The following is a 19,960-nucleotide window of genomic DNA, read 5'->3' as shown; positions in this document are numbered from 1 at the left end:
GGAGCTGATATTCAAAAAGCAATCCATCCACAACAAATCCAAGAATAGTAATAGCATCCATGTGAGTTGCCCGAGCTTGCAACTCTGTAAACTTCTACAAGTAGGTGTCAAAAGGCATATTCTTCATCTCCAAGTTTTTAAACTTGGGTACTATGTCATACTCGTCCTCCTCGGCCTGCAGGAACTCTTCCCAAAAAACACTCTTAAAATCCACCCACATCGTGGTTTTCATGCATAACTCTTTCCACCTGGTAAGGGCCTTTCTTGTTAGGAACCCCTGTACCATCTGTATCCTTTTATCCTCAGGGAAAGGGTGAATTCAAAATGTGTACCCCACCTATGGAGCCAGGAGTCAACTGTCTCCAGAATCCTTTGCTTTTTTCCCCCATGTAGGGCTCTAGAATAAAAGAGGGTACAACCAAAGATGTCCCATCTCCCCCCGCTATCACCAGACCCGCCAAAGTTGCTTGTATAACAACCATAGTGTTAGTCAAGTGCGTAATTTGCTGCTCTAACAAGATCATCCTTGCCTCGAAGTCAACGTTAGTGACCAAGTCATCGATTGTCACATCGTCATCCTCATGGCCGTCGTCAGATTGGACATTCTCATCCATCCCACGATCATTCTACTCTTCATCAGCCACGACAAATCCTAGGCGATTTGCTGTCGCTCAAGGAAAACTCCGTGTCGAGATGAAGTGTCGCCCAGAATCCCGATCGTCCACAATCCAATCAACCTCTTGGAAGCTGGCCATGTACTCTCAGCCCTCCTGGTAGTATCCATGCCCCAAAGGATGAATAACAGTGATGTTGCCCGGCTCACCAATGAGGCTAGCTTGCAAAAGATCCCTGAGCTGTCCGCTCGCCAGGCAGCTACCCACAATCTTCAAACCAAGGTGGAGGCCTCCAAGGAGGTGACTATCGAAGCAAGGAGCAGGAGGTCCGCTTTAGAAAAGGAAACGCAAGGGATGGGGGCCTCAATCAGGGATGACGCAGCGGCTGCCATGGAGTCCTAGAGGTGAGAGGGGAGGGGGCAGGGCAGTGTGGGGCGAGGCAGGGCGAAGTAAGAAGGCAGAGTAGCACGAAGGCAGGTTACGTACATGAAAAGGGAGGTGAGGAGCGGGAGAAGGCGAAGGCGGGAGGTTGGAGGGAGCAGAAGGCGGGGCAAGGAGGTGTTGAGGGTGCACAAGAGGCAAAAAGGGGGCGGGGGAGACGGGCGCAGGTAGGAGGGCTGGAGCCAGGGCGCACAACAGCAAAGGTAGGCGACAAAGACCTCAGAAAGGCGCAAGATGGGAGAAGAGGATGACGGCTGGCGGAAACAGAGGAGAAGGGAGGCAGGGCAGCACGAAGGAGGAAGGGGGGGAAGATTCAGATGCACAGATGGGGAGAGCTCCAGCTCCAGCTCGCACGATAGAATGTCATTTCTTGAACCCAATGCAATATTGGGGATGAAGACTCCACCAACAAAGGCCAGTATGTTACAAGGGATCTTTCATTAGACCATAATTGCATGAAACGAAAACGGAAACAGTTGATGTCTATACAAATGGAAACGGCCTCAAACTAGTTAACATGAACAGCCAAAAATGGCAAGTCTTTAACATTATAAAGTAAAGTTGAAAGATAAAATTGTAAAATCAAATAAAAATAAGGGGAAAAAAAAGTTGAAAGAATAGAGGAGAACATGAGGTGGATCATAATTTGGAGAAGATGGCAAGGAAATATGGGAAAAATCAAAACTTAGAAGGAAAATTTGGGTCAATCTTTAGAGGAGATTAGGATATGGATAGTGGAAACGGAAATGGCGACTCAAGAGCAACAGCATTTCCACATCTTTGGCTAGGTCACTATGCATAAGGCTGGTTCTCCAAAGCCAAAGAAAGACGGCATCAAGACTCCACCTGGGAACGCTGTCAATGCAACCTGAATAGACCAGGACTCAATTCAAAAATTAAGGGGGATATAAACAATTTTCAAGGTTTGTGAGCAATGAAATGTAGATGGAGAGTTGCGACACACACATCCAGCCCTATATACGGACAGATGGATGCAGTTTTTGGCACAGACAATAACGTCTTAAAAACACAATCGTCTTCCACTCAAAAGTGCTGCAAACCCATGATACACAAGCAAAGGATACTGCGAAAGAACTTCTTGAATGATACACTTATTGACAATAACCTCCAGAGGAATTTCAGATGACTCCAATGCATCCCCTGCAATGCCATGCGACTCTGTAGCTTCTTGGTCATTGGTTCCAATCAGATATGATTCCCAAGTTGCTCCTCCAAAAGAACTCCCTTCCTTTTTCTGTAAGTTCATTGCGTCTACATCCAGTGTATTATTCTCTACAATACCATCCATTGGCAAATCATCTACAGTCTTTAGTCCTGGAGAGCAATCATTGTGAAACACAGACGTTGCAGATGTATTTGATGACCCTTTGCTCTTGTAATTTTGATACAGCTTCCCTTCTGTACTCTTTTTTCTTAGGTCCATTCTGTCTTCTGCACATGCTAATTCAACATTGCTGTTGTACAGGTCCAATGTCTCTGCCGCACTCAAAGTATTTGTAGATGCAAAAACTGGTAAAAGTTTCATTTCAAAGCTCCCATTAGACACACAAGCTTCAAAACTCCAAAAGTCTTGAGAAACTGCATCAAAATTTAATACGCTTTTCTTGTAGCCACCATTACGAGGCATGCTAGAATTCCTGTACTTCTGAGCTAATTTGCGGATGTAAGAGCGACCAAAAAACTTTTCAGGGCCAATCTCTTCAAGGCAGATATCTGAAAAGAAAAAAGAAAAGCTGTTACTACAAGGGCTTCTAGCTATCGTAGATGATTGCAGCCCTCCATCTTGAGCCTTCAATATGAGTTCCGACCAGGAATTCACTTCTGAAAAGGGAGGAAAATTGTAATCATGATGTGCAACATTGTTTGAAACATAAGAATCTAGAAAATCATTCTCAGAAAGCCTACTGCACAGTGTGTCTGTTTCAGCCTCATATTCAGAAATGTAAGGCACACATTGGCAGAGGTCTACTCCTTTTTCCTCAGCAACCTGACGTACTGCACTAACATCTTCTTCTGATTGTCCATGCACAATAACAACCTCAAGAGGCTCTCTCCACCTTCTTCTTTGCTTGCTAACTGAGCCGACTACACTGCATTCAGAAGTGGGCGGCATTGTGCTACAGCACAAAATTGGGTGATCTTTCTCTAATGCAATGTCTAGAAAAGGTTCTCCTTTTGTCCAATCTTTTTTTTCTAACGTGTCTGGCTCATAACCATGTATCCCACCATCTCCCACATGATGGCCAGAAGCTTCCTTATCTACAGCTGAAATCGGCAGGCTTGCTGATACCTCTTCAGGCAGCATGAGAGCATTCTTGGGGTCTTGGAAATCTTCATCTTCCTTCAAGTCCCTACATAAAAAACACGTTGCTTAAGAACACATGTAAAGATTCTAAGAGTATAGCAAGGCCACCTCAAAACGCAACTCTAAAAGTATGTGTCCATGTTACTTACCATGTCGCAACGGGATGCCTTACTTCTCTAATTTTCCTCTGGACACCGCCAGGCTCCTCTCGACCTGTACAATCCATGTCACTAGCTGCCTTTCGAGCATTCACTTGTCCCAACTGCATACATCATGAAGGAGAGAGAAAACCCTCAATGAAAGGGAAGATGCATAACCACCTAACATTTCCAGGTAAAGCTGCAGTAGCACTGCTTAGAGATACCAAAAAAAACATGACAAAACTCTTCAAAAAACCAAACATATTGTGTCAGAAAACTCAAAAGACCTAATGCTTGTGTCTATGACCATCCAATCAGTCTTCAAAAAAACATATCAGCAGTATGTTAACTCCAGCTTTAGATGTGTAATCATTGTAAAGTGGCTGTGATAATATATATACATGCCTTTTGAGATGTTTTGCCATGGAATGTAAAGGAAGTGCTTCAAAAAGCATTGTACTTAGGATGTGCTGACAACATGCAGAATAAAGATGAACAATCAGATCTAACAACCTGTGTGGCACACCTCATTCAAGTACATTTGTAGGTTTTCAGTCTTGCATGACTGGACGGCTTCTGCCAGAGATGGGCAGGTTTGCAAGTTTTCAGTCCTGTATGATGGGCAGCCTCTGTCAGGGACAAGAAGCCCAGAGCAGCTTCTTTTCACACGAGTACAACAAGAACCAAGGCCTGTCTCAGTGTACGGTCGGGTACTTGGATGAGTTGTATGGCAAGAAGGCTGCATTGGGTGCAGGCCAAGCTTGATGTGGGCCTAAAATACACCCAACTACTTGTCGTGAGCACGTCACCCAATTGTAGGGTCCCTCGGGCCCCTAAGTCCCTTGTTCCTCATTCTTGCACAGTGAGCCCTCAGCCTCAGCATTGTTGTCCCTCCCCTCTTGCTTGAGCACTCTGGAGGTGCAGCAATCAGCACGAGAACGACAGCAAGTTTCTGTAACTTGGTTGAACCATAGTTGCCAGGCGTTTCAGAAACGGCAGGTATGAAACGGGTTTCATACGTTTTGAAACGTTTCATAAAAGGTAAGAAACGGGTACAAAAAGGTTTCATACAAAATAGAAAAAACATGTATATTTTTAACTTGAAATATAGAAAAGAAAAAACTGTTGACATAACTTATAAGAGACCACATTGAATTCATTTCAATAAAAACAAAATACATGTAAGATATGATGATATCACAAATCACGTGGGTGATCACTGATGACTAAGCAGAAATCAAAAGGATCACCACGTGGGTGATGAGTCATGACTCAAAATCCAAGATCAAAATAAATAGCATGTCCAAAGTTCAAACTAAATAACATGTCCAAATAAAATGATACTGGCAGCAGCTGCTAGCTACTATCTGCATCCTCATGCTCATCCTCATCTGCATCTTTTGCCTTTGCAGCCTCACTCTCAAGGTCACTGCCGGTAGCCGAGTCCTCAAATGCCTCATCCTCTAGAGGTGCAGGTGCACCACTAGTACTAGCCTCTCGAGAAGATCGTGTAGTGCGAGCCGGAGCCATGATCTCCTCATAGAGCATAGAATAGATGTCTCTCTCCTCCTGAGGAATGTCGGGAATCTCCTTGCACTTCATGATATCAATCTTATCTGGATTCACTTGGCGAGGCTCAATGGGATGACCCTTTTGTTCTAGCAATCAGAGATTGCAATGACAAAAGACATGCCTCTCCAATTGTGCTGAGGAGAGTCTATTTCTCTTTTTCGTGTGAAAAAGAGCCCATGTACTCCAGTTTCTCTCACAAGGCCCTGAACTGCAATCCTGGGAGAGAACTCTCAATGCAATCCGTCTCTACATTGTACACCAAAAAAAAATAAAAAATAAAAAAATAAAAAAATAAAAAAATAAAAAAAATAAAAAATAAAAAAATTGGATGATGAAAAAAACGCGTTTCATACAGGACGAAACGTTTCGAAACGTTTCGTACGTTTCGAACCTGTATGAAACGCGTTTCTATGCAACTGTGGATTGAACACAATGCTAATCAATACACTTAAATACACTAAGATTTGATGGACACTTGCTCAAATACAAGAAGTAAATTGCTGAATTGACAAGAGAGACACAATGAGCCGGAACGGCCGACCCCTCCCTCAAATAAAGTATATTGAATCAGTACATAGTGTCATGGGCATTTCTGACCAGATTTCCATACCAATGCATATGAATACAGCATTGCAAACAAGTGGTTGCCGATGTAGACTTGCAATCTACGCTACCCTCTCAAGTGCCCATGTTCCCTACCATCTGTTCTCTATTGTTCCACCAACACATGGTAGCAACAATCTGCAAGAGAGCACGTAGGACAAGAGAACACTACACACGGTATGTGATCTTGTAATCTAGTTCCTCCCTCTTGCTACTTGCTCCCATATTTAAGCATAAAAGCTTACCAATAGCAAGTAGAGTCGATGACAGCGGAAGTCTTCGCGATGGAAGTCCTTGGAGTGTTGAGATCTTCGATTTGTCGCATTTCTTCACGACAAAAGTCTTCAAGAGGATGAAGGGAACCTTGGGAAAGCTTCCCTTGTGGTTCAACTTGAGAAAGGAGGGCTAAAATTAGGGTTTTCAGCAAAAAGACCAAAAATTATAGCAATAAATAAAGAGAGCTGTTTTGCTGAATTTCAATCATTGGGTGTGTGTAGGAGAGTGATTAGCATCCGGAAACACTCTTGGAAGCTTGAAAAACACCTTAGCAAGCTTGGAAATGGAGTTGGGAAGGAGAATGTGCAAAAAATGCAGCTCAACAACCCTCATGAAGGAGGCACCAATCTGTAGAAAGAGGGGGAGGAGTGAGGTGGTGAGTTGTCCAGCATAGGTGGCAGGCAAGTGCTTTGTGGAGCAAGCTAAAGTGGACACATGGCTGGTTACTCCCTTTGTACAAAGGAGATAAGGTCTGGGCAGTGGACATTGGGTTATGTCCACCTCGGGACATCAATGTGTGTGAACCATAGTTACCAAGGGACGGGGACGGGGACGGGGACGGCTAAAGGTAGGGAATGGGGACGGGGGGGTGGGGACGGTGTAGTGAGTAGGAGAGGGTGGAGAGGAAGGTGATGGACCGTGGAGTAGGAGAGGGAGATAGTGGAGAGGAAAGCTTGAGTAGGAGAGGGAGATCGTGGAGAGGAACTCAAGTCTTGGAAGGCTTGAGTAGAAGAGGAGTGGCTCCAAGCCCATTATATAGTTGTGTTGCTCTCTCTCTTTCTCTCTCTCTCTCTCTCAAATGGCCAGTGTTAACGGCTAGTAGCCGTTTATTTGAAAAAAAATGCCAGAAGATTTAGCTGTTGCAGCCGTCCCCGTCCCCTGCAGACAACGTCCCCCCGTTCGCACAAGGGGGGGGGAACGCCCGTCCCCTGGTCACGTCCCCTCCGTCCCGTCCCCCTGGCCGTCCCCAACCCGGTGTGCAGGTCTCTCTGCTTGGGACGGCGTTCCCACGTCCCACGTGGGCGTCCCTCCGTCCCCCTGTCACTATGGTGTGAACACCGGGTTGGTCATAATTTATAAGTGAGTTTTGGTCGCCCAAAACTTAATGAAGTGTGTACATACTCTGTAACATGCGGAAGCTTCGGAGAAGAATTGGTAACTTCAATGCTCAGAAATCAGCACTCTTTTCGCGACGAATTTAACGCACAAACTGAATGAAGATGTGCAGAAAATAGAGAGAGAGAGAGAGAGAGAGAGAGAGAGAGATGAAGAGGACACAGTATTGGGTCCCAAATACCCTCTGTAAGACCCCCACCACGGATGGTGTATTTGCTTTATTAGAATGATGTACATCTGAAAGAAAATACAGAAATCCTTGACCTTTCTTGGCTGGAAAATCCCTGCCCTTGACCTGCAGTCCTTCACTCCTTTGCTTAGCACCTTCTTGGCTTGTCTAGCCTCTTTATGCTTGAGCTCTTGGTGAGAAATGAGATGAATGAATGGGATTGTGGGCTCATCTATTTATACTACTCCATATTGAGCAGTCGGCCAGCTATACTGCAGTCCAGTTTCCTTTCTGCCCACGACTGAGATCACAGCATTAAATGCTGGAAAAAATACATAAACTGCTGTGCATCACTTTAATCCATGGCTGGGCACTTATGCGCATGGGAAAAAGGCCTGAGCACTTAGGCGCCTGCTGCCTGGGAGGCTGGGCACTGAATACACCCTGTTCTGGAGGCTGGGCAGCCTGTATGGGCTGCCCCATACTTGCCCTACACCTCTCCTAGGGCTGGATAACCAGTCGGCTACCCCTGGCCTGCCCCTAGGGCTGTCCTACAGCCCTCCATGGCCTACCCATGGCTGGTGGGTACAACCAGGGCCTTCCTGGCCCTCATGGGGGTGGTTTCACACCATCCCCATGCCCACACTACGACTTGGGGTAGCCCTATGGGCTGGCCCCTTGTTCTAAAAGAAAGCCCTAACTAACTACTCAGTGACCTGGCATCCGGTACCATACCAAATACACAGAATCACTGACATCATTCCAGAGGGAGACTTACAGCGCGGTGACATCCCCTTCTGCTTAACTTAACGGAAGCTGCATAGTCTCCAAATAATCCGTCAATAACGCCGGATAATCTTCGAAAAACTCTTTGTCGAGCCATACCGCTTCGTGGGTCCCTTGGTCCTGAAACTTCGTCTTAGTCTTTGACCTGAGCCATGCTTGAAACGGTACAGAAGGATCTGTTCTGGAACCATAACTTCTGCTTCATCAACAATATCTGGTTCCACTTCGTCTTTGACTTCTGAAGGGATAGGACCTACATATGGCTTTAACCAACTGATGTGAAACACATCGTGCATAGTCCAACTCGGAGGTAGCTTTAACTACATAGACACCTCATTAATCTTTTTCCTGATGGAAAAAGGTCTGAAGCTCCTGAAAGACAACTTTGGGCATCGCTTGCCCACTTGCTTTAACCTTTGCTTCATAATCCGAAGATAAACCCAATCCCCTTCCGAAAACTTCATATCCCTTCGGTCTTTATTGGCTTGTCAAGTGTAGGCCTCCTGCGCTTTAGCCAATCTCTCTTTTACTGACTCTAAAATCTCCTGGTAAGACTCCATTACTCTGTTCGCTTCAGGTACTGAAGACGAGGTCCTGGTCAACAATGACTGGAAAGGTCTTCCAAATGCTGCCTCATATGGAGTCCTGCCAATAGCTGAAGAAAAAGAATCATTCAAAACAGCTTGAACTAAAGGCAAATATGATTCCCACTTACCTTGCTGATCGTGGACATAACACTTCAGCACATCAAAGGCCAACTGGTTGTATATCTCTGTCTGGCCGTCCGTCTGTGGATGGAATGCACTGGAAAAATTCAACTTAGTACCAAAGTTATCAAACAATGCCCTCCAAAAATGACTGGTAAACTTGGCATCTCGGTCTGACACTATGGTCCTAGGAATCCCGCCAATCGGGTACCAATGCCGAATGAGCAACTGGGCAACATCCTCGGCGGTCACATTGGCCCTGCAAGGAATAAGCATAACAAATTTGCAAAATCTATCAACAATAGTTAAGCACTGCGTATTACGCTTACTCGGACTGGGAGGCAAATTCGTGACAAAGTCCATGGAAATGTCTTGGAAAGGACCCTCAGGAATTGGCAAGGGCTGTAACAACCCTATCTTCTTTCCACGAGGAGCTTTCACCTTTTGACAAATATCACAGCGTTGTACATATGTAAACACATCACACCTCATCTTTGGCCAATAGTATTGCCGTTCCAATTTCTCCAAAGTCGAATTCATGCCCCTATGACCACCTGTAATGGCGTCATGACATCATGGAGAAGAGCTGCCGTGAATGACTTCATGACACACAGTCGGCTTTTGTAGAAAAGCCAACCATCGCGTATCAGAAAGTGGCATGGTACTATGGCATCCAATGCTTATTCCCACTGTGTACCGAATTCCTCAGAATCTGCGTACGTGTGCTTCATGTCATCTAGTCCTATACCAAAAAGATCAAGTCGAGTGGTCTGAATCGTACTCACTTGTCCCTTCCTGCCCAAAGCATCGGCCACTGGATTGGCCTTTCCTGGAAGGTACTCAATCATACCACCGAATTGCTGGAATATCTGACTCCAGCGGTGTTGTCGATCACTCCACTGTGCACTTGGCATTGTCTGAATCTAGCGTAATGCCTGATGGTCAGTGCGAACCTCAAAGTCACGGCCATACAGAAAATGTTTCCAATGTTTCAAGGCATGTATAACTGCTAGGAGTTCACGATCATAGACTAGTTTCTCTCTGCGGGCAGTACCTTACGAGACATGTAAGCTACTGGATGACCATTCTGTTGCAATACACCTCCAATTGCGATGTTACTCGCATCAGTGATCACCTAAAATGGTTCGTCCCACGAGGCAAGTGCTAAACAAGGCGCTTCTGATAAAGCCACCTTGAGGTTCTAGAATGCCTCCAACGCTCGTGGAGTCATTCGAATCTTTTGCCTTCTTGTCTTCACTCCCTTTAGCACATCGGTGAGATTTGCCGAGAGGTCAGAAAACTTGTCGATGTGGGTAGAGTATGCCTGGCATATACCCACAAAGGATCTAATGTCATAGGCTGTCTGAGGCACTTCCCAGTTGACAATCTCGGCCACTTTAGCCGGATCCAGTCGAATGTCTTCAGCACTAATTATGTATCCCAAGTAATGCACCTGGAACAGATAAAATTCCGCCTTCTTTTCATTGACGTAGAGCTCATTGCTTTCCAGCAACCTAAGGACTTTCTCCACATCAACGTCATGCTGCTCAACCGTAGTAGCTAAAAAAACCAGTATGTCGTCCAACAATATGAACACACACTTTCCAATCAAATCCCGGAAAACACGCATCATCATGTGGTTAAATGTAGCTGGGGTGTTCGTCAAGCCAAATGGCATGACCACGAATTCATAGTGGGCCCGTTCCGTATAAGCTGTGGAGGCGGCGGCGGCGGGCTTTAGAGGCTTCTTCGGACAATCCCAAGAAGTATGTCCTTTTGTATGACAAAAGAAACATCTACCCTCCTTCTTGTACTGAGAAAGCTCCTTAGCACTCAACTTGCCACCTGTCTTGCCTGCCTCCGCTTTCTGGTCTGGAGTAAGCTTAGACGCATTGTTCGAGTTCTTGGAGCCAGAGGCTCCCGGGCTCTGTCTTGGCGAAGACCCCGTCTGGTTCTGGCCTTTGCTCCCCGAGGCGGTAGCCCTGAGAGAAGCCGGCTAGGAAGTCTTGGGCTTGCCACCCTTATGTTTCATTTCTGCACTCTGCGCAAGCAAGAGTGCGTCTTCAAAGGTGGCTGGCCTAAACATACGCACCTCCCATTGGATTTGCTTGTCAAGGCCATACAAAAACTGCCCTTTCTTGTCCGTATCAGATAAGCCTAATTGCAGACATAAAGTCGAAATTCTATTGGAAAACTGAAGGACTGGTTGCGCGTTCTGACGCGCTCCCCTCAACTCGTCTTTGAGTCGCTCAAGGTAGTGGGGCGGTAGAAACCGCTGCTTCAGGTCGCGGACAAACTCGTCCCACACATAAGCTGCCATACCTAATCTGGTGTGGGCATGAGCCCACTGAGTCCACCAAGGAATGGCCTCACCTTCCAAGTACCAACCGACTAAGATCACTCTGTCAGTATCTGTTTTTCTAACTGTGGCAAAGTAAGCTTCAAACTGATGCAACCATGAATAAAGAGTTGTGGGGTCGAGTTTACCATTATACTTACTGAAGTTCATTTTCTCGGAAAAATGATTCGAGGGCACCGCCGGTGTCAGTCTGGCGTCGAAAGCTTTGAGGTAACGCTCGTGTTCCACGCGTCGCATGGCTTCGTCTTCTCGTTGTCGGATCTCCAATGCACGCATCTGCAACTCGAGCAAAGAGCTCGGTTGTGGTTGAGACCCCGCAAAAGGGTCCCTGTGTCGAGGATCTGGAATCTGGGGTACAAAAGGAGAGGGAGGAGATGGAAAACGCGACGCTGGAGAATGGGTACGCTCTTCCAGAGCCAAGATCTGCGCCTTCTGCTTGTCCAACTTGGTTGTCTGTTCTGCGATTGCTCGCATCATCTGCTCGAACATGTCTGTAACACTCAAGCCTGGTGCCCTAGCTGGGCTGCCTGGTGCACTCTGGTCCCATGGTTCTTGGACTCTCTCGTCGTCAAAGCTCGCCATAGCCGGAAAATGCACTTCCTTTCCGGAACACAATCTGACCATCCACTATCTGTGTGGGAGACGTCCGGAGGCTTCCAGAGGCTGAAAACCAACCGTCCTTCGAGGGACAGGAGTCACTCCCAAAGGGGTAGTCCACCGGCGTCTGAAAACCAACCACACGAGCGAGAAAAAATTCTGGTTTCTTTGCTGAATCTTTGCACTTGAAGTAGGCTCTGATACCACTGTAACATGTGGAAGCTTCGGAGAAGAATCGGTAACTTCAATGCTCAGAAATCAGCACTCTTTTCGCAACAGAATTAACGCACAAACTGAATGAAGATGTGCAGAAAATATATATATATATATATATATATATATATATATATATATATATATATATATTTTTATATTTATATATATATATATATATATATATATATATATAGAGAGAGAGAGAGAGAGAGAGAGAGAGGACACAGTATCGGGTCCCAAATACCCTCTGTAGCGCCCCCACCACGGATGGTGTATTTGCTTTATTAGAATGATGTAAATCTGAAAGAAAATACAGAAATCCTTGACCTTTCTTGGCTGGAAAATCCCTGCCCTTGACCTGCAGTCCTTCACCCCTTTGCTTAGTACCTTCTTGGCTTGTCTAGCCTCTTTATGCTTGAGCTCTTGGTGAGAAATGAGATGAATGAATGGGATTGTGGGCTCATCTATTTATACTACTCCATATTGAGCAATCGGCCAGTTCCCTTTCTGCCCACGACTGAGATCACAACATTAAATGCTGGAAAAAATACATAAACTGCTGCGCATCACTTTAATCCATGGCTGGGCACGTATGCACATGGGAAAAAGGCCTGGGCACTTAGGCGCCTGCTGCCTGGGAGGCTGGGCACTGAATACACCCTGTTCTGGAGGCTGAGCAGCCTGTATGGGCTGCCCCATACTTGCCCTACACCTCTCCTAGGGCTGGATAACCAGTCGGCTACCCCTGGCCTGCCCCTAGGGCTGTCCTACAGCCCTCCATGGCCTACCCATGGCTGGTGGGTACAGCCAGGGCCCTCCTGGCCCTCATGGGGGTGGTTTCACACCATCCCCATGCCCACACTACAACTTGGGGTAGCCCTATGGGCTGGCTCCTTGTTCTAAAAGAAAACCCTAACTAACTACTCAGTGATCTGGCATCCGGTACCATACCAGATACACAGAATCACTGACATCGTTCCAGAGGGAGCGCAGACTGGCACTATTTCATGTGCAGGACATTGCACACCTAACCTTGGACTCCTGTGCAGGACAATGCACACCTGACTTCGGACAACTGAGATGGATCCCTGGCTGACTCGTCCCGGACTGGGCTCACATGGGACCAATTCACCATCCCAGGTCCTACACCTTCTGTACAGAAATGTCTACGTGGCATCCAAGTGCAGGATGCACGTGACACACTCACTTATAAATTAATGCTAACTCCTAAGGCTAGGTTTATGACCAATACTTACCACCTATCACATGCCACATAACCATGTAAGCAGACAGTTTCACACGCACGGTTCGCGGGCGAGCGTCCCCTTACCCGGAACTACACATTGGTCTAGCAAGCATGAAAACAGCATGCGATTTCAATTGCAAGCAAGCACATAAAGATGCTATGCAATGCAATGCAGCATTGGTATGGACAATCCCCGTTCATGAGATTATACCAAAATAGACCTGCTCGAGGCAAGTACACGAGATACCAAACCCAATGGAACACCAATCCACCAAGCATTTCCGGGCATGTACACGGAGGCACAAGTCCCAACGGAAAGCCAAGTCCAGTATCACATGAGTGGCATTAATCACCGGCATATACAACTGCCATGGACACCACTCCAATGTACATACATGATAAAAAAGCATGGATGGACCAATTGGGTGGCCAAATGGTGACAGTTTCTAATGTTTAACCTGTATACAGAGGTTTTGATAATAACTTGGGTTATCCTAGAAGCAGCTCTATAATAATTTTCTTTATTTCTTTCTGATTTTAACCTTTGGCCACTATTGGCAAGCTTGTACTATTGCTTCTAATGAGATACAATAGTGGTGTGAAACAAAGTTGGGATTTCACTTTGGTCACTTCTTGGAATTGCATGATGAAACCTCACAGCCTCCTCACCTCTTTCTCTCCCTAAGTTAAGATAAAGATATAAGCATCAAATGTAAGGTCATAGTTCATGGAAGGAAAGATGAAAGACTCGGGGAAAGCAAGGATTTTTGCTAATCTTGCCACTCCAAATAAGAGGGTTATCCTTTGTTGGAAGAAAATCTTCCGACTCAAGATTGTATAAAACGGAAACATATGGAGAGTGTTGGTATGGCTCATCCGTGCGAACTAGGTGACTGAGATAGAACATTTTAAAATAAAACAAGGTCATAAGAACTCGTAGATAGATGATGCATGGGGTTTTAAATTTTATAAAGAGATTAAGAAAAATTATCATGTCTGGTGGAGATCGTATTCACTCTGGGACTGTAGTAGACAAACTAGAGGGAGAATGACAAGTCACTGAGGGCTTTGTCGATTTGCACTAAAGGAAATAATGGCCAAAAATGCAAAAAACACAGAGCATGATAATTTAACAAACATATGATTGTACTAAAATTGAACTACGTAGTTGCATAGAGATTCGCGCCTATATAAAAACTTTTCAAAACGGATAACCGAACAAAAAGTTATAAGCCTTTTATTTACAGGATATAAAACTAGTCAAAACTGCATAAATCTTCCAACTTAAGATGGAAAGGAGTGTTGGTACAACTCATCCATATGAATTAGGCAATGAGGACGAAACATTTTAGAGTAAAGCAAGGTAGTAAGGACTCATAGATGGATAAGATGCATGGGCTTTGCGATTTTATAAAGAGATTATGAGAAATTAATTATCATTTAAAAAAAATACCAAAAATGCCAAAAACACAAAGTATAGAGTATGATAATTTATTATACATATGACTACATAAAATTGAACTGTGTAGCTGCGTAGAGCTTGAAGAGAGATTCGCACTATATAAACCTTTTTAAAATGGATAACCAAGCAAAAAATTGTAAGCATTTATTACAGGGATATAAAACTGACCAAAATTGCAAAAAAACAGAGATAAACAAAGCATTGCTGTTTTTTATACCTATGATTGCACTGAAAATAAAGTACATATATGTGTAGAGCTTGAAGAGAGCTTTGCGTCTATATAAAAATGAACAACCGAGCGAAAAGTTATGAGCATTTTACTATAAGACAAGAGCTACCTTGAGAAGTCATAGGCCCACCAAGATAATAATTCATTATTTCCCTTTCTTTGAATCATCAAGAGATCTAAGATTTGGTCAACCATGAGGAGTTTACACTAAATGATCCATTGCATGTAAAGAGAGTTCTAAAATAAGAGATTATAAGAGAGTGGCAATGACCTAAGAATACTCTATTGTGGAAGCTTCACGCATTGATTTGAAAGGAAGAGAGATCCTTTTATAGATAGAGAATCACCCTCACCTTGTTACAAATTACAAATCTCCATCGCTACGAAACATAAGGCCGAATGTCATTATCAATTATCCTTCTTAGCTACTTTTTTTATATGTCTCCTCGAATTATTTAATTAAAGAATCCCTAACTCGGGGATAAGATCTAACCCCACTTTGAGCCCACATAAAGGCTTCTCATGTAAACACGTTGAAAGTCTCTTAGCCCACATAGGACTTCTAGAAGGATTCTTCTCTATTATGCATCCCTGTGTCAAAAGTGCGTAGAGAGAAAGAAAACGAATCTGCATAATGATGAAGAAGCAATGATACAAACAGCCCTGTGCAAGGGGTGGTTCCCGTAAGTGAGGGCATGATGAGCAACTCCCCTGAGGGAGGACCCGGACCTGGAAGCCCCTGTCAAGATGTCTACAAGTGAATAAGAGCCTGGCCTTATATAGCCCCTATTGGAGCTAGCCGACTGGCTCTAGAAAAAAGACCCACGATTGGACAAAATAAACATGTGAAAAATGGGTGGCCAACCCTATAACCAAGGGCCCTGAACAGAGGGAAAAATAAGGTGTTGCCTGAGATAAATCTGGGCACCCCTGATACACAACTTGGGCACACTACCAAGAGATGAATAATGCTAACACCCCTCTCAGATGCTGGGAGAGAAACCAGTCCAAGGAGCTGGAAAAGGAACCTCCAAAGCAAGTCGAGAAGTCGACCTGTGCCCACCTCTGCCACGTACTCCAAGAAACTGCTCCCAATCCAGAAGTCCAGCAAAATCCAAAAAATGAACCACTAGATGTCCATATCTCCAACCCAATCTGTATCACACCAGTCCACACAATGTGCTCCCTCTTCAGCCCAAGAAAGGATGTCATCTGACTCTCTACCTCCAAGAAAAAATCTGCTCCTTAGAGAACACCGCCAAACTGTCTCCCTGTTGGCACCCCCTCTAGACACCCTAGAGGCCCACAATGTCTACATCAGCCCTGGTACTCAAGCCTCCAACTCTGAGCTTGTTGAGCACCAATCTCCAGATACAAGGTTTCAGGATCTCCATGTATCCCTTGGTCCAAGAATGCCTCTCTGTCCCGCCAACACTCCAAGTGGAAGAAACATACCTCCATCCTGCAACTGAGCAAGTACCTGTGAACCTCGACAACAGCTCTCATCACCAAATGACCTAGCCTGCCTATGCATGAATGCCGATATCAACCTGCACACCAAGCTCCTATATCAATGCTCATCCTAGGGATGAAGACTCTTGTGCCTGTACCCTATAATCCAAAAGGCCATCTGCCTGGGAAATAGGAGTGGCTCACCTTTAAAACCTGTATCCATATTACATAACTCGCCGTCGCGTGATGGGACTACTACTCACACACCCCTATGAGTCACCCAATCACATGGCAACACCCCCTGAGCTCTTTGGTGTTAACTATGAGCACTGAGCTCAAGAAAGCTCTCCTGCCAAAACCTAACACCCCCAACTGGCAAGCTCCCAACCAGCTAGTCACATGTCCATGTGGAACCAAACATCCACAACTCATCATCCCAAAGCACAATCTGATGTCAATCATCTGCTCCAAATTGCTGCTCCACTGGTACCTACCTGTACCCAATGAACCTGTACACCTGCCATGCATCCTGTTCCCATCCTACAACTGAGATAATGCAAAAAAATGCTGCTGTAACCAGCCGGCAGCACGTGTACCAAGAAGAAGAGAGGGAAGAGGAAAACACAGCACCTTTAGCACCTCCTCTGGGGAAAACGCAACCATGCTGCCCAGCACCCCCTCTAGAGAAAAACGTTGCCATGCTCCCCAGCATCTCCTCTGGAGAAAGAACGCAGCCAAGCTGCTCAGCACCTCCTCCTCTGGAAGAAAACGCAGCCATGCTGCCCAGCATCTCCTCAGGAGAAAAACGCAGCCATGCTGCCCACCTTCAGAGAAAAAACCGCAGCCATGCTGGCTGCCCTTCACCTGCTCACAAGGGCAGAAAACGCAGCCAAAAGAGGACCAACTTTGGCCGCCCCAGTCCTACAGAAAACGCAGCCAGAAGGGGCTGCCCTGTACCTCCTCCAACCGCCCCTTCTCTCTCAGAAAAAACGCAGAAATCCTTCTCTCCCCGAAAAAACGCCAGAACACCTTCTGTAGAAGAGCCTCAACCCGGTGCTCTGATACCATGTCAAAAGTGCGCAGAGAGAAAGAAAACGAGTCTGCATAATGATGAAGAAGCAATGATACAAACAGCCCTGTGCAAGGGGTGGTCCCCGTAAGTGAGGGCATGATGAGCAACTCCCCTGAGGGAGGACCAGGGCCTGGAAGCCCCTGTCAAGATGTCTACAAGTGAATAAGAGCCTGGCCTTATATAGCCCCTATTGGAGCTGGCCGACTGGCTCTAGAAAAAAGACCCACGACTGGACAAAATAAACATGTGAAAATGGGTGGCCAACCCTGCAACCAAGGGCCCTGAACAGAGGAAAAAATAAGGTGTTGCCCGCGATAAATTTGGGCACCACTGATACACAACTTGGGCTCACTACCAGGAGATGAATAATGCTAACACCCTCCTCACTCGTCCACACGCCAATCACAAGCTTGGCATGTGTTTGCTATCTTGTTTTAATAGAGTTACCAAGACAAGTAGGCATAAGATCCCCTTTTATTTCCACATCACTAGAATAAACAATCATACCAAAGTATTTATAGACCATACTTGTGGCATTTACAATATGCACGTTGGTCCATGAAATAAAACCTTAGGACATACAAAATATTAAAAGGCAAAAGCCGTTGTTGGGATAGCCGCCAAAAGTTGTCGCTCCGTCATTCCATTGTGGGTGCTGTAATCGTCTTACATAAGCTTTCACTTTATTATCATTGCAAAACCGCCAAAATCTTACACTATTACTCTCACTATTTTGCCCTTGCCACAGCATTCACCCAAGTATCACTCTGTGGCCATCTCATTTTACCATATGTAAGAGTGAAAGACGAGCTTAATTCCCATTTTAAATTCAAATTTTAGTTTAAAGAGGAGGCAATGTTGTAGGAAGATCACTTATATGATGAAAACGTATCGCTCTTTCTCTCTATCATCATTATTTAAAAATAGAACACCCCATCATTATATATAAGGTGCATCTATTTGAGGATATAATGAGTGAGCACACCTCACCACACATCTCCACCAATGAAAAAAAAAAGTAAAAGCAATAACCATTTCTATTATTTAAAAATATATTTTCTTAACAAAAATTTACATATATACACACATACACATACACACACGCAAACACATATGCATACACTCTCACATGCATTTATACATACACACACACAACTACGCGTGTACACAAAGTCACACACACTCACATACATGCACACGGAATCGACTCACACCCAATCACCTACATGCACGTGCGTGCACACACACCCACACATGAGCACATGACGCATATATACACACACTCGATCTAGCATGCACACACATACTTACATACACACGCACAACACAAATACACGTGCGTGCACAAACTCGAGTATACGCACACGCTTTTGTATGCACATGCATACAAAAGCGAACGTGCACGCGTACACATACATGCATACATCCACACACACAGGCACATAAATGCGCACACTCTCTCTTGCGTACGTGCACACATACACTCTCTTGCGTACGTGCACACAGAGACACATACACGTGCACATACATAGGCATACGTACATACAAGCACACACACGATGCACGCGCACATGTGATTGTCCGCACACACAATCATACGTGTGCACACAGTCAATTACACAGTCTCAACATGAGGGTAACGTGAGCCGCCTTCATTCAGGCTTTAATAGATGAGGGGCACTCACACAGACATGTGCGCGCACACACTATTGACACATAAAGGCACACACACTCGCACGTGTGTGTGTGCACACACAGAGTTAGCATGCACACACTCTACACACACATGCATGCATATACAAAGCACACTTCCACTCGTGTGCACACACAAACACACTTGTACGTGCACATAGAATCAACACATACAAGCATCTGTGTGCACACACCCACACGTGCGCGCACATATCTGCAATAGCGCGAGAGAGTGTGTGTGTGAGAGAGAGAGGGTGCACGTGTGAGCGCATACGCCTGTGTTGTGTGTGTGTGGGTGGAGACCTGCTCGCCTGCTCCCTCGACTTGCTCGCCTACTCCCTAGACGATCCGCTCGCCCCCTCTGGGTGAGCACGTGTGGTGAGGCGCCTGTTCCTGGACTGTGTCGGGCTCCTTTCTGGACTGTGTCGGCCCTGCAGCTCTCTTCGCTCCCTTCTCTTGTTCCCAGTTGCGCTGTCTTCTCATCGTCAATCTGCTCTTCTTCCTGTCTTCTGCGACCTGTGTACGTGTATAGGACTGTGTGTGTGTGTGTGTGCGCGTGTGTGTGTGTGTGTGTGTGTGCGCAGCTCCAACAGGTCACTGTTTTTTTCCTTCTGTGTAAGATAGTTTTCCATAGAGCTGTCCCCTTTTTTCTGATCTGTGTCCTTCTGCTGAATCGAATAGTCTCGATGGCAGAATCAAGCAAGTTTTATGTCAAGAGAGCTCTTTCCCCTGAACCTAAAAGACAATTAAGGGAAACTCTGCCCCCCACAGCTCCTTCATCTGAAGATGCTTCTTATGTGTTTGATATGTTGAATGAGGATTTTCAACAAAGTAGAAGAGAATGGATACTACCTGCTCCGGAACTCACCTACAAGATGAAGTTGC

At 45.5% G+C, this 19,960-nt stretch overlaps 1 protein-coding gene across 7 annotated transcripts in view; it reads right to left on the bottom strand.

Moving 5' to 3' along the window:
• Nucleotides 1-19,960, bottom strand: part of LOC147607456 (Spc97 / Spc98 family of spindle pole body (SBP) component) — a 139,017-nt gene that overhangs the window by 84,323 nt on the left and 34,734 nt on the right. For all 7 annotated transcript variants that reach the window (XM_086790844.1, XM_086790845.1, XM_086790841.1 and 4 more), the window contains exons 5-6: nt 3,531-3,643; nt 2,141-3,427 (exon numbers count right to left, since the gene is read on the bottom strand). In XM_086790844.1, coding sequence (XP_086646970.1) covers nt 2,141-3,427; nt 3,531-3,643 — 1,400 coding nt within the window. The remainder of the gene's footprint in view (nt 1-2,140; nt 3,428-3,530; nt 3,644-19,960) is intronic.

This window comes from Cibotium barometz, chromosome 55 (genome assembly GCF_041138505.1).
Source record: "Cibotium barometz isolate CiBa-2024 chromosome 55, ASM4113850v1, whole genome shotgun sequence".
Lineage (NCBI taxonomy): Eukaryota > Viridiplantae > Streptophyta > Polypodiopsida > Cyatheales > Cibotiaceae > Cibotium > Cibotium barometz.
The sequence above is the reverse complement of the archived record's forward strand: the minus strand, read 5'-3'. Positions and strand labels throughout refer to the sequence as shown.